The sequence below is a fragment of the Ochotona princeps genome, chromosome X (genome assembly GCF_030435755.1).
Source record: "Ochotona princeps isolate mOchPri1 chromosome X, mOchPri1.hap1, whole genome shotgun sequence".
In the NCBI taxonomy this organism is placed as follows: domain Eukaryota; kingdom Metazoa; phylum Chordata; class Mammalia; order Lagomorpha; family Ochotonidae; genus Ochotona; species Ochotona princeps.
The window spans coordinates 8,718,723-8,733,929 of NC_080865.1; the positions used below are offsets into that span (position 1 = coordinate 8,718,723).

Sequence of the window (15,207 nt, forward strand, 5' to 3'; positions counted from 1 at the left end):
ATCCCCACTCCTCCCCCATTGCTCAATAAACCTACTCACCCTCCCCAGGAGACAGTCATGAATCTCACACACACACACACACACACACACACACACACACGCATATGCGTGCTCCCAGGTTTTGGCATCTTTGTTCTGGAAGACGAGGGCTGGAAGACGAGCTCTCATCCTTGCATTTCCCATCATCCCCTGTTCCAGGCCCAAGCCACTGCCCACACATGAGTATTTCCAGAAACCAGGACAACCAGGCTTGATTATTCAGCATCAGGAAAGGAGGGAGGTGGAGGAGGAGGAAAAGACAGCAGCCAAAAAAAGCTGGAGAGGATGGAGGTGGTGGGGGAGGGGACAGACTCTGGTAAGAGATGGAGGAAAGGAAGACAGAGAGGATGCTGAGGCGCATGGAAGAGGAAGGGAGGCAAGGGGTCAGGCATATCAGCCCAAGGAAGGGCAGACAGATGTATCAAAGGATGCGGAAAGGCAAAGCTCAGCTCTGCCTCAAGCTTGGAATGGGCCTGCTCTGTGATGTCTCAAGCAGGGAGGCAGGGGGGTTCCCTGTTGGCAGCAGGAATCTCAGCAAAGCTAAATTCAGATCCCCAATTGCCATCTCCCACCTCCCACCTTGTGCCTGAGAAAAAGAAAGCCGAAATCCATTGGGAGCAGACCTTGGTGACAACCAAGGGCAGAACTCCCACTCAACCCTAGTACCCCATTCTCCACCCCACCCCAGCCCCGCTGGCTTTCCTGAAACCACGTAAGAGTAACCCACTCTCCTCCCACACACACATCCCAGAGCGCCTAGTTCGGCAGCTTGCCTCACCTTTGGGGGCTCATTCATTCAGTGAAGGCTGTTCAGACATTGTGACATGTCAGATGCCTGAGACATGGGACATGGCTGATCCAAAGTAGAAGTCAGTCCCTCTCTGAAGGAATGAGAGACAGTATCAGGGGTTGGTATGGGGTAGGGACACCCCTTGGCCCTGTCTGAACTAGGGCCTCACTGCCCAGCACTCAGACCAGGAGTTTTTCATTTGTATAATTTTTATCAACCAAACCTAGATGGGAATCTAAAGGAAGTCATTATTATGGACTAGAACTCAGAACATACAGGCACACTAGACCTTGAGACAAAGGCTTTCAGTGGTTGGGCCTGGTGGATAGTGAAGCCAGCAAGTCATGACCAAGGGCATGGGGACTGACACGAGAGACTACTGAGGGCTGGGATGAGAGACACCACCTGAGGACAGATCCTGCAAGGCCTTGAATGCCAGACCCCAAACTAAAGGATTTTTTTTTCTAAAAGCAGTAGGGAACCATGGGAGGGATGAGAGTAGGGTAGTGACATAGTTAACTTTGCATTTTAAATAGATGCTCTGAAATGTGCTGAAAACAGAAGGGAGGGGGAAGTGAGTGAAGAAGCTAAAATTGTCAGGAATGACGGCTGACTGAGCCAGGCGGGGTGGCGGAGGAGATGGTGAGAAGCGAATGGATCCCAGGGCTAGGAAGGAGATAGAATGAACCAGTGATTAGACTCCGGGCTGGGTGCATGACACCAATTATCCGATTTCATTAGTGCAACAACCCCATCGGTAGCATTTTAAGCCAGTACATCACCAAGGTCAAACAGGAGTAAATATTAGTGCTAGGGTTCAAATTAAAGCAGTTGAATGCCAAAGTCTACGTACTTAACCCCTCCTGCATACTGCTTCCCCCCAAAAGGAAACAACTAGGAAATATCCACTACTTATTCGTGTGGGCTTATATGCTTAAACATATACATTCCAAAATTTAAAAGGTACAAAGGGATATAAAAGTGAAAAGTTCCTCCTCTCTGGAGGCAAGCAGTGTTATCAGATAATAGATGTGAAAACGATGTAGCAGATACCAGGACAAATAGCCTAGCAGTAGAGACATTTCTGTCCCATATTGGAGCACTTGGGTTTAATGCCAGCTCCTGCTTCTGATTACAGCTTCCTGCTAATGCAGACCCTGCTAGGGGTTTTTCTGCTCTTCTGCTAAGGCAGAAGTGATAGGTCAAGAACTTGAGTTCCTGTCTCCCATATGGGAGACAAAGATTGGGTTCCGGTTCCAGGCTTTGGCCTGGCCCAGTTGCAGCTGTTTTGGACATTTGGGGAATGAGCCAGCAATTGGAACCTCTATTTGTATCTCTTTTTCTCTCTCAAATAAATACATTTTTCTAAAATGATGAAACAACAGTCCTTGGTGTAAGGAGTTATTCCAATATCCCTCCCTGGACCCGGCGCCATTCCTTCTTCCTCACAGCTCATGAAGTTCGCGCTGGCCTAGCTATCCGCCAATCAGATGTAACCTGCCATTCCACCTGAATCCCACCTCCCAATCTTCCAGCCCCTCCCCAACTCCGCCCACTCACCAATCATCCCCAGGCACTAATCCCCTGGGGCCTGCCCCCAAGACCTCCCAATCCCCGCCCCCCACACCTTGCGGGCCTACCTGCATAAAAAGACCCCAGGTGCTTCCTTTTCCCCTTTTTCCCTCCTGACTTTCACCACCTCTACCCGTTCCTGCCCCGTTGGAATAAACCTCCTAAGATACCTCCTTGCGTCTGGTGTGTTTCAGCTCACGGTAAAGAACCAGGTTGTGGGAATTAACTGCGCGTAATAATATAGTAATAGCGTATGAACTAGAACTCTGCCAATCTTTTTAAATAACTAACACTTGGTATCAGCAATTTTATATGCATTTCTTTTTGTGTGAGTCAGGCTGAGCCTCTCGAGCCCTAACTGTATTTCAAGCAACATGGTAATCACCATTGACCTTGATAGACCTAGCTTTAGTAGCATGAAGGACAGGTGGTCCACTAAAGAGAACACTGAAGAATAAAGAGGATGGAACCCTTGGTGCCGGTGCATTGGCTCAACCAGCTAATCCTCCACCTCCAAGCACTGGCATTCTATATGGGTACTAGTTCATGTGCCAGCTGCTGCACTTCTCATCCAGCTCCCTGCTTGTGGCCTGGGAAAGCAGTCGAGGACAGCCCAAAGCCTTGGGACCCTGTATCCCCACTGAGAGATGGAGAAGAAGCTCCTGGCTCCTGGCTCCAGATCAGCTCAGCTCTGGTCATTGTAACCATTTGGGAAGCAAACCAGCAGACATAAGATCTTACTGGCTCTCTTTCTCTCTGTCATCTGACTTTCCAATGAAACAAATCAATCTTAAAAAAAAAAAAAGAGGATGCAACCCACAGTGTTGGAGTAGGCAAGAATTTGAATAAGACTACAGACAGTGTTGTAGCATAGTGGCTAAAGCTGCCTCCTATAATGCTGGAATCTCATAGGGGTGCCGGTTAGTGTCACAGCTGCTCCACTTCTGATCCAACTCCCTGCCTATGGCCAAGACTTTCCTGTACCCAAGTGGGAACCCAGGATGAAGCTCCTGGCTTTGGACCAGCTCAGCTGCGGTCATTGTAGCCATTTGGGGAGTGAATCAACAGATGGAAGATCTTTCTCTAACACTGCTTTTCAAATAAAAAATCTTAAAAAAAAAAAGAATTTGAGCAAGATGGAGAGAGAAATGGGAGCAAGGTAGTTGGGGAAGACAGGGAGAGGTTCTTAGGAATCCTAAAGACCTTGAACTACGTTCAAGCTACAGGGATTCGAAGCACTGCCAGTTCCTGGTTGCGTGACCTTGTGAAAGTCACTTCGCCTCTCTGGGGATTCATTTTCCCCATCTGTGAAAACAGAGCTACTAGTCCCTATGACACAAGGGATTCCATGGGTGACCATTTTGCAAACTCAGTATAAGGCTCATCAAAATGGCATCCGTTAAGACGAATGGGCCCTCCCTCCCCGCCCCAGACCCCCATTTCGTCGCGTTTTCATGGGGAATGGCGCTGCCAGCCCTGTGCCGACCTCAGGTCCTGGGACTGGAATGGAGGCCCTTGAGGCCGCGGCCGACCGGCAATGCGCAGGCGCGCGCGGCGGGCGAGGCGAGCGTACGAGGGGCGGGGCTGCAGGCGCCTGGGCTGTTCCAAGGAGCGCGCGCCGCCCCCGCCGCGCCCCGCGCCCGCCCTTGCTAGCCGGCGCCGCTCGCCCCCTGCATTGCTGATGCTGCTGCTGGCAGACATGGACGTGGTGAATCAGGTACGCGCTCCAGCACCGCGGACAGAGCCCGCTGCTGCCGGCCGCCCCAGCCGCCTAGCCTCAGCCTAGCGGCTCTTAAGAGGTGGTGGCCAGGATCCTGACCACGCTAGGCCCTAACCCCGGCGGAGGGGTTTGGGGGGTCTGTGGCAGGTGAAGGGAGGGAAGGGGAGGTGGCGGAGAGGTGTGTGCGCTCTTTGCCGCAACGAGCGCCGTTCTCACTGCGCAGCGAGAGCCACCAGAAAACCCCGCGCTTTGCTGGTGACCTCGAGGGGAAGGAGGAAGGGGACCAGGGGGCTGTGGGGGGAGATCAAGGTGGGGGTGGCATAGCATAGGGAGAAAGGAAGACTGGGGGCTGCGGATGAGCTAGGAAATAGAGCGACAGAAGGTGTGGGGGCGGGGGTGAGGGAGGGCTGACACCCGCCCTTCCGAAACCGACTGCACCCCGCTTGATGACCAGGACCCGTTCTCCCAGAGCAGACCCAGGGGGATGATCGGTTTTGCCTTTTCGACTTCCACCCCCCCCCCCAACTGTCTTTTCTCCCTCAACACAAACTCAGTGAAGCCATTGCCCGGCCCTCCCCCACCTTCAGCCGTCCAGACCCTCCGCGCCATCTCACTGTTCTTCACCACCTCAGAACCTCGCCCCTTCCCTAACCAATACCACCCCTTTCCACGGTCCCCCTTCCCGTCGCCTTAGACCCCTCCCCACCATCTGACTCACCTTTGCCGTGCAGACCCCTCCCCCTCTGCAGCCAACCGACTCCTGCCGGCCTCGCCCGCGGAATGACTCACCTTCACCGCCCAAGACCCCCTCCCCCACGCCAGGAGCCCTACTCCTGCCGCGACCTCTCCGCCCGACCCCCTCGCCCTTCGCGGTCACGTTTAGCTCCCAGACCGCAATAGTGCCGACCCCATCCAGATCCTCCTCACCGCTGACCTCCCCAGCCATCTGACTCATCATCACCCCAGAAGCCAGCCCCCCACCACCGGAGAGGTGGGGGTGGTTTTCTCAGAAATCCTACTGCTGCATGCCTTCCTTAAGGTCTCTTTTGCACCCCCTCTCCAAATGTCCTCGAAGTCACACACTCCATCCCCAGGGTTCCTCAGCTGAAATCTTAGCCCCTGATCTCTCTCTCTCCCCCTGCAACCACGGCCCCTCCTCCCCTGGGTTTCTCTTCTCAGCTGGTGGCCGGCGGTCAGTTCCGGGTGGTCAAGGAGCCCCTTGGTTTCGTGAAGGTGCTGCAATGGGTGAGTGTGTGCTGGGCTACCAGGGGAAGGGTGTGGGGTGCAGGGAGAGAGGTGGTCAGGTCCATCCAGAAAACCAGGGACACCATAGAAATGGAAAACAAGGGATGGATTGGGGGGGAGGGAGTGGGAGAATTGGACTCCAGATTAACATTCCCTGGTTTGGGGGGTGTTGGGGGCCACAGCATGGATGGGCTGTGACATCACAGGGCTGAGGGTAACCCTGTTGTGAAGTTGCAGCCTGTGACATCCTATCTCCTTTCCTAAAGTGACGGCAGAGGTGGAGCCTCCAGCGGATTTCTAGGGGACGGGTTCAAAGCCAGAGAAATCCAGAAACAGTGAAGGATGCAGACAGAACGAGAGATAAGAAGGGACATGCTGCAAAATAAATAAATGATTTTTTTAAGATTTATTTATTTTTATTACAAAGTCAGATATACAGAGAGGAGGAGAGACAGAGAGGAAGATATTGCATCCGATGATTCACTCCCCAAGTGACCACAACAGCCAGTACTGCGCCAATCCAAAGCTGGGAACCAGGAACCTCTTCCGGGTCTCCCACGCGGGTGCAGGGTCCCAATGCACTGGGCCATCCTCGACCACTTTCCCAGGCCACAAGCAGGGAGCTGGATGGGAAGTGGAGCTGCCGGGATTAGAACTGGCGTCCATATGGGATCCCGGGGCGTTCAAGGCGAGGACTTTGGCTGCTAGGCCACGCCGCCGGGCCCAAATAAATGATTTTTTAAAAAACATACAGAGATGAGAGAAACAAACAGAAAGAGACAATGAGGGAATGTTGCAGAGACACAGAGAACAGAGAAGCAAACAGAAATTAACACAGGAGAGGATAAGAACCAGGGAGGTGAGGTGAGGAAGAGAAAGACATTAGGGGAAAAAGATAGGGGAAACACAAAACACAGAAAAACAGAGACAGTGAGGGAGAAGAGGAGAGAAGCATCCAGAAGCCAGCAGGTGAGAGACAAACAGATCAAGATGCAGAGACACTGACACAGTGAGACAGACACCCATAGAGCGCTCAGGAAAGAGAGACACCTGGAGAGGCAGACCAAGACACTTCTGGGAGAGACAGGAGAGAGATACCAGGAGAAATCAAGACGCAGCGAGCAAACACGGCGAGCCGAGGCAGACAGGGAGAGGCTGACCTGGACAGAGAGGGGCAGAGAAGGAGGACGATTGGGGCCAGAAGAGGTAGAGATGCAGAGAAGTGGGAAAAGCGAACCACACCCCTGTAATCAGCTTGTCCTTGGTCCGATGAGCCCTGATTAGGCAGTGGGGGTGGGGAACCTCTCCATCTGCTGCTGCCTCTGCTGGGCCCCCCGCTCAGTCCAGAGGAGGGCACCCCTCCTCCCCTGTGCACACAGGCTCACCATGGCCATCACCATCCCTGCCACCCAAGGTCTTTGCCATCTTCGCCTTCGCCACCTGCGGCAGCTACAGCGGGGAGCTCCGGCTGAGCGTGGAGTGTGCCAACAAGACCGAGAGCGACCTCAGCATCGAGGTGGAATTTGAATACCCTTTCAGGTGCGCCTCCATCCTGGGGTCCCAGCAGACGCACGATAGGCTGGGGTGGGGACTGCCTGTATATTTTCCCCCCAAGGGACTCCCGCCCAACCCCCACCTAGAAGAGGCAAATCCACTGGGATCACGACCTTGTACCTGGCACTGCTCTGCACATCTAGGACCATGTGATGAGCAAAACATGCATGGGTTATTCCCTTCTGGCTGTAGTTCACGTGTATCAACATAACAGGTGCTCAGTGAACGTTAGCCTGAAGTGTCGAATTCCCATTCTCTCATGCATGCCTTCCTCACACATTCTTTGAGAACCTGTTCTATGCTGGTACTGCACAAAAAATGTCATGGACGTAATAAACAATGTCTCAAACAGGCCAGACCTCCCTACCCCCACATGATAACACATGCACACATTCACAAGAGGATAATTGCAGTTCCAGAGACATACAAGGAGGAGCTCCTCATGGATTTTCTGCTAGAGAATGAAGGATGGTGGGCAATGCTGAGACTCGGGGAATGGTGACACCTGCCTGGACAGCTGTAACACTCATTGAGCTCTTACTGGGTGCTGAGCTGGGTGCTGGCTGGATATGAGTGAGCACAGGTGGCATGGCTACCATGTCCCAGGGCAAGGAGACAGCTCCATGGGACTCAGTTTCAGTAGAGGCGTCTGAGCTTCCTCCCCTACTTAGGCAAATCCCATAGCCACTCTGGCTCTCTACTTTCTCAGCTGTGAAAAGAGGTCATAGCACCCAGCTCATAGGTTGGTGGAGAGGATGTGATGACTTCAGGCTTGCCACAGGACCTGACACACCATCAGGGCCTCCTACTTTATCTTTTTCAATAAGGAGAATGAAGACGTCAAAGAGACTCAAGAAGCAATATCATGGACTGGGTTTTAGGAAACTGAATAAGGTTTTAGGGACACTAAGGTAAACATGGGCTCCAGGAACAGCGCACTGGGGAGGAGGGAACAGTGTAAGCAGAGGAAAGCCAGGTGGAAGCCCTCAGCAATGATGGAAGGAACACCAGGTCCAGGTAGAGGGTTAGCCAGGGACCCACAAGCTCACAGAGGCCAGCACGAAGACAATCTGGGGCAGGGAAGGGCAGTGGACAGCATGGCACACAGCTTGGGAAGCCATAGCAGCACAAACAAAAACCCTGTGGACCACTCCCTCCCATGTACCCGAGTCCCACTGACCAGTCACCCCTCCCCCACTGCCTCTGAGGACAAGCCCATCTCCCTGCCCAGCCCCCTAGAAACACAGTCATCCCAAACCCAATGCACCTCCTTATTCCACTGCTTAGCAACTGGATCATCTGTGACAAGTAACCTTGCTGAACTGCTCTGTTTGTCTGTTAAATGGCTACCCTAATTCTCACTTTAAAGGATTGCTCTGGGGGAGGGGGTCATTACATTAGGCAAAGGATGACAAGTTTTTAGTAGTGGACACCCTTGCCTTTGGCTCACCTACTACCCAATGGGCATGGGTATCATTTTCTCAGGCTCAGGATCCTACTCACCACTCCTAAAGTCAGAGGCCTGGGACCATACTTCAATCCTTTTCCTCCCCACCCAATACTATTCTCCCTGTAACCCTGTCCTGCACAATGCAGCAAAGGCTTTCATTCCAAGGCACTTTCCTAAATCTACTCCTCTACACACATGCACTCACACACAGAGAGAGATCCCTCCAGCTCCATTTCTGGGCTCTCCTCTGCTCTGCATACATTTTTTCCTCCTCTCAAATACCCAAAGTGGGGTAAGCAAGTAAATCAATACAATCTAGGGGGGAAAACAGCACTCAGATCCCAAACCTGCCATTCCCTCACCAGCTGTGACTTTAAGGCAAGTGACTGCACTTCTCTGAGCCTCTGCTTCAACCTCTGTCCCTTCTCTGCAGTAAACATTTCCTGAGCCCTCTCCTAGGCCCTGAAGATACAGCAGCAAACAAAACAGGAGGTGGGGGATGGGAGAGGACCCTGCCTCCCAGCAGTAGAACCCATGCTATATTGAATGGAGCATCACTCTTACAGAGGAGGAGGGACAAGGGACGAGGGAGCAAAGGAAGGGGGCTGAGGAATGCTGGCAGGAAGTGGTTCCTCTTTCATGTTCAACCATGAGACCTGAGAAGGCTTCCCTGCACAAACAGCACCTAAGGAAAGTTTGAAGGAGATGAGGAAGTAAGCCATGAAAACATTCCTGGCAAAGAGAACAGCCAATGCAAAGATCCTGGGGTCGGGAGGATGGCTGGCAAGACCTGTGCATACCCAAGAGACCAGAATGCCTGGGCCAGAGTAAGGGATGAGCGACACCTCTCTCACCAAGGGATACTTGGAGCAATCAGTGCCATGTGACAGGTGCATAGCAGGTGCTCTTTGAGTGCTAATTTCCTCCTCTTCCTGGGACCTCATGGGAATCTGGGTGCCTCGTGGCTTGTGGGCAGAAGAGGGGAGAAGGTCCTTAGGGGCTAGGCCACACCTGCCTCTCTCTCTCTCTCTCTCTCTCTCTCCCTCTCCCCTCCTCTCTTTCTCTGCAGGCTGCACCAAGTGTACTTTGATGCTCCCACCTGCCGAGGCGGCACCACCAAGGTCTTCCTCGTGGGTGACTACTCCTCATCGGCTGAATTCTTCGTCACCGTGGCTGTCTTTGCCTTTCTCTACTCCATGGGGGCCCTGGCCACCTACATCTTCCTGCAGAACAAGTACCGAGAGAACAACAAGGGGCCCATGCTGGTGAGTGCCCCCCAGCCAAGGGTATGCCACGACCACAGGGATCTGTACAGAAGCAGCCACCAAGCATGGTGGTGGCAGCGGTGGCTGAGTACATATAGGGCAGCAGGGACACAGAGTCCTAGAGTCACAGCGACAGAGTCACAGCCCACCCACGACTCGGTGATGTCTGAGAGCCAAAGGAAGGAGCAGGCAGACACGCACTGTGACAGTCCCACATACCACCCTGCTGCACAGACACTGATTGCCACACATTGCAGACATGAAATGACACGGATTCCCACGGGCCCATGAAAATGGAAAGCACACACTCCTTTTCTCCCCCTAAGCTCCCCACCCCCTCCGAACACACTACAATCACACGCCCACACCGCACATCCTCTCCATCAAAAAGCTTGGCGGTAGGGGCACATTCAGGTGAACTCAGGGGAGAGACCTATTCTAGGGCAAGGCGGGCACTTCTTTCCCAAGAAAGCCTGTGATAGGAGGAGGGCTCAGCGCGAAGCAGCCCACCCCCGCGCTGCTGCCTTCTTCACCCCCTGCCCACCCCTAGGACTTCCTGGCAACGGCAGTGTTCGCCTTCATGTGGCTGGTCAGCTCATCGGCGTGGGCCAAGGGTCTATCTGACGTGAAGATGGCCACAGACCCTGAGAACATTATCAAGGAGATGTCCATGTGCCGCCAGGCAGGGAACACGTGCAAGGAGCTGAGAGACCCTGTGACTTCAGGGCTCAACACCTCGGTGGTAAGCCCTGAGAAGTTGGGGAGTTTGCAGCCCGGTGGGTCGGGTAAGTGGTGGAGGGAGAGAATGAGAAAAGAATCAGAGGAAGATCTAAGGGGGTTTCCCGGAGGCGGAGGTGGCATATCAACCACAGGGCATTAATGGATGAGATATCGTTTGTAACCACCATGACACCACAGCCGGGTCCCCAAGGGGAGAACATGAGCATGCCTTCTGTCCAAATTGGCTTAGGACGTTTGGGGTCCCAGATCCAACCCTAAAACCTTCTTGGAACTCAGTTTTCTGCGATGCAAAATGAAAGAATAACCTGGACGCCCTCTACTGGCAAGAGTCAGACTTGCTGAGCTCAAACCCCAACTCTGCTATTGGCCTGTTCTGTGACCTGAAACCAGGCTCACTGCCCAACAATGGCCCAGCCTCCAAACTGAGTCTTTAGGTAACAGATAACATACAACACTGCAGTGTCTGGAAAAGGATCTGGCACCAGGTAGGTCGGGTACGCGTGCTCCTCTTCCCTGTCACGGGTTGGCTATTTGGCCTTAGGCAGCTCTGCCTCTCTGGGCTGAGTGTAGGATGGGGCCCCCACTTTGGTTTAAATAAATACCAGCTGAAATGCTCAGCCGAAATGCCGGCATAAAAGGTAAAAGGCATATTCAATGTGTTAGCTTTTAAAAATATTTTATGCAATTTCCACATACCGAAATCTTTAGAAGTATCTACTTTATACATGTGAACTCACACATATATTTGTATGTACACATGTGTGTATGTGTGCCAGCAACATGTACATAAAATGTATGCTTAATTTGCCATATAGCAAGCTTAAATTTACTGTCGTTTATACATATATAAGCATGTTATGTAATAGGTACACAGGGAAATTACTTGTATATATAATACTGATGGCGCTCCAAACTCCGAAAAGCTGAATTCTAACTCGTCCTCAAACAAGATGCTTTGTTCTGAACACTGACTTTACGCGCTGACACCCAGAGGGTCTGGGATCCCTGCCGAAGCCCATGGCCTCAGACCCCAGTGCCCAGGAGCATGTGTGTGGCCTCGACGTCCCCCTGGGGGCCGCCGAGCAGTGAGCGTGGGGGGAGGGGAACGACAGCCAGCCCTTGTCTCCCTGCAGGTGTTCGGCTTCTTGAACCTGGTGCTGTGGGTCGGCAATCTGTGGTTCGTGTTCAAGGAGACAGGCTGGGCCGCCCCGTTCCTGCGCGCGCCTCCCGGTGCCCCTGAGAAACAAGCCGCACCCGGGGATGCCTACGGCGATGCAGGCTACGGGCAGGGCCCCGGCGGGTACGGGCCCCAGGACTCCTACGGGCCCCAGGGCGGTTACCAGCCCGATTATGGGCAGCCTGCCGGCGGCGGTGGCGGAGGCTACGGGCCTCAAGGCGATTATGGGCAGCAAGGATACGGGCAGCAGGGTGCGCCCACCTCCTTCTCCAATCAGATGTAATCTGGTGAGTAACGGGCAGGCGTTATGGCCAAAAGAGGGTGCTTGAAAGGAGATGAGCGGGTCAATAAACCAATAAGAGTCAGGAGCCAACAGGCGCTTGCTGGGCAAGTTAGGGGCGGAGTTTAAAGGCATCAATAGAGAAGCAGGATTACTTGCAGAAAAACTAGCCAATGAATGAAGAGGAGAGTGGGGCTTAAAGATGGGCATAATGAAGAGCCAATGAGTGCCCTTCAGCGGAAGGGCGGGGGAGAAAGATGGGAAAAACAACCAATGAAAAGAAGGACTAGCAGGAGGACTTGTGCAGTGGAGAATCAGCAGAGCCTCCGACTGGAAAAAGAAGGTGGTTCTTACAAGTGATGACTAGCCAATAGATGGTAACTTGGGTCTGGAGGGTCAGACGAGCTCACGAATCCGGGAGGAGGTGATAGGTTTGCTGCAACTCCCCAAGCATGGAAGTCAGGAAGGTGGCATGGAATTTCAAGAGAGGAAAAGGGGTGGAGTCGGGAATCGGAAAGACTTGCTCAACTCCGCTGCGCTAAAAGCGAAGCGATCGCCTTCACCTGAGGCCGGAGTGGCTCCACCTTCACAATGTTGTCACGGTCTTCCCACAGTCTCACTGTCATCACCCCCGGGACCTTTACACAGGGCTCCGCCCCCGCCCCCAGTGTGCTCTACTGCCAGCGTCCTGAGGGGATGCTGTTCTATCTGAAATTAGGCCTTGGCCCTCCTGTGCTCAGAACTGTGCTGTGGCTCCCATTTCACTCAATTAAAAGCAAAAGTTTCACGGGGTCACTAATCTCCCTTCCCCCTCCCCCTCCCACCTGACACACACACACACACCCTTCTCTGACCTCATCTCCTGCCACCCACCCTCCACTCTAATTCAACCACAGTCTGACCTCAAGGCCTTTGTACTTGCATTCCCTCTGAAGTCACACACATATACACACACGTAGACACACTGATAGTTTTACCTGGTCACCTCCTTTTCATCCTTTTGGTCACTGACTTTGCCAACTCTCGCCCCCACCTAACCCTGTGGGAAAAAAAAAAAGTTCCTTTGCCATCTCTCGTGATGCCCTGTGCTTTTTTTTAATCACACCCTGTCATTAATCTTTCATATATTTCTTTTTTTCTTAAAGATTTATTTATTCTTATTGAAAAGTCAGACATACAGAGAAGAGGAGAGACAGAGAGGAAGAGCTTCCATCCGATGATTCACTCCCCAAGTGAGCCGCAATGGCTGGAGCTGCGCCAATCCGAAGCCAGGAGCCAGGAACCTCTTCCGGGTCTCCCACGCGGGTGCAGGGTCCCAAGGCTTTGGGCCGTCCTCGACTGCTTTCCCAGGGCACAAGCAGGGAGCTGGATGGGAAGCGGGGCTGCTGGGATTAGAACTGGCGCCCATATGGGATCCCGGGGCGTTCAAGGCGAGGACTTTAGCCGCTAGGCCACACCACCAGGCCCTCTTATATTTCTTGACTTTCTCTTCCACTTAGACCAAAGGACCTGACCATTACTCAGCCATGCTGCAGCCTCTTGGACATCCCTTCCTACCACTGTACCCCCCAGCCATTGCATTTGCATGTCACCTGCTGAGCACCTTACATAAGGCTAGGTAACTCACTTAATAACTCAGAGATCTCTGCGGGACACCTGTCCTCTCCTTGTTACAATGTAACCTCTTAAAAAGACAGGACTCTGTTTTGTGTCACATACTTTGTTTCCCAGGGACTAGAACCTGGGTTCATTTGTTTTTCTTGGACTTCTCCCCCCCCCCCCCCCCGCCCCTACAAAGGAGGACCATCAATTGCTTTGGGACTACATCCAGTGAGAGTTAGGTTTGGGAATATCTTCCCAGGGGGGCCAACTGGGACGAAGGTGACTCTAGAACAATGTGTGCAGGACGAACAACAACAAAAAAGGCCAGCAGGAGAGTGAAGGCAGGGAAAAGGCACAGCCCAAACCTTGTCTGGACCCCCTCTCCTTTCTGTTTTTGTCTCCACAGGTCAGTGCAGCCTGGGAGGACCCTATGGGTGGGCAAGAGCTCAGAAGAAGGCCTGCCCCCCTTCCTAACCCTATGCCCTAGGTCTCCAGCCCTCGAACCAGGAGATCCTGTCTTTGCTGTTTATATATATATATATATATATATATTATATATATAAATATCTATTTATCTGTCTGAGCCCTCCCCCACCCACCCCTCCATGCACTCAGGGCTCGGTCTTGAGTGGGTCCGCCCATCTCTCACCCCGTCCCTTCCCACTGCGGCCCTTCTCTGTTCCCCAACCCTTGTCTCCTGACGCCTAGGGGCTCGAAAGGGAGGAAAGGGAGGGGTCAGAGCTCAGCTGTGTGGGGAGGATGGATGTGGCTTCAGACTCTTCTCCCTCTCTCCCTCCCCTGCTCCCAGCCCTGGCCTTGCCTGGTTCCTCCAACAGTGACAGGAACAGAAGCTGGCAGGGGGGTGGGTGTTGAGGGGCGAGGGTTGAGGCCAGGAAGACGGCTTCGGACCCAAGCTGATCTAGGAGGAGAGCCCTGGAGTGGAGCGGACTCAGGATCCAGGGACACAACCCACATACTGCTTCAAAAGCAGAGGGGATGCTTGCTGACAGGCGACTTTGGAAGGACGCTGAGGCCGTGGTTGTGGAAGGAGCGGGACTTTAAGTGCGGCACAGGGTAGGCAGCATTTGAAGTCGGACAGGGTTCTAGTGCAGAGATTTCACTCAAGGTGTAGAGAAAAGATTTACAAGAACACAAAGTGACTGGTTCTGAGAGTGAGGCTTGAAGTAGGCAGGAGTGAGGCTCCAGAGTGGGCTGATCTCAGATTGGGACCAGAGTAAAACGAGATTCAAGAATGGGCCAAGCTTGGGCAGAGGTGTGGGTCAGCGTTCCAGAAGGGGCAGGGTTTACAGTGGCGCATGCATGGTGGTTTTAAATGGGAGCAGCCCCACCCCAACGGGGCAGAGTGGAAAACGCTTTAAAGGGACTGATTTGGGCAGTAGATTGGCAGAGTGGTGGGGGGAGCTTAGCTAGGAGCTGCAGGATGGGATTGTTAGGGTTTGGGGAGAATGCCCCTGGCCGAGGCATTCTCTGTGTAGATCCAGTGACAGTTGAGATTGCCAAGATGGCTAGGCATTTAGAGATCAGAGCCAAGGGGTCCATGGGCTGACCCACCCCTCTTCCTCCTCCCCTGCCCTCTCCCTTCCTCCACACCCCTGCCTGTCCCTTCCTGGGGTGCTTGGGAGTCCGGTCTGGAGTCCAATCCCTGCACCCTCTGCTGTGTCTGTGATGTCGGTAGTGCCTGTGATCGTGTGTTGCAATTTTGTCTGGCTGTGGCCCCTCCCCCTTTCCTCCAGGCACCCCCCCCCCATTTC

At 53.3% G+C, this 15,207-nt stretch overlaps 1 protein-coding gene across 2 annotated transcripts; it reads left to right on the forward strand.

Annotated features, from left to right (window-relative positions):
- Positions 1 to 3,970: 3,970 nt before the first annotated feature.
- SYP (synaptophysin) lies at positions 3,971 to 14,007 on the forward strand. 2 transcript variants are annotated; one of them, XM_004587929.2, is made up of 7 exons: positions 4,021 to 4,118; positions 5,301 to 5,366; positions 6,781 to 6,905; positions 9,440 to 9,635; positions 10,186 to 10,377; positions 11,510 to 11,840; positions 13,842 to 14,007. In XM_004587929.2, the coding sequence occupies exons 1-6, from the start codon at positions 4,083 to 4,085 to the stop codon at positions 11,834 to 11,836; spliced, it is 942 nt and encodes a 313-aa protein (XP_004587986.1). In that variant the 5' UTR covers positions 4,021 to 4,082; the 3' UTR covers positions 11,837 to 11,840; positions 13,842 to 14,007. The 2 variants fall into 2 exon arrangements, with proteins under 2 accessions (XP_058514322.1, XP_004587986.1); XM_058658339.1 differs by lacking the exon at positions 13,842 to 14,007 and having other exon boundaries at positions 3,971 to 4,118; positions 11,510 to 11,842.
- Positions 14,008 to 15,207: the final 1,200 nt, after the last annotated feature.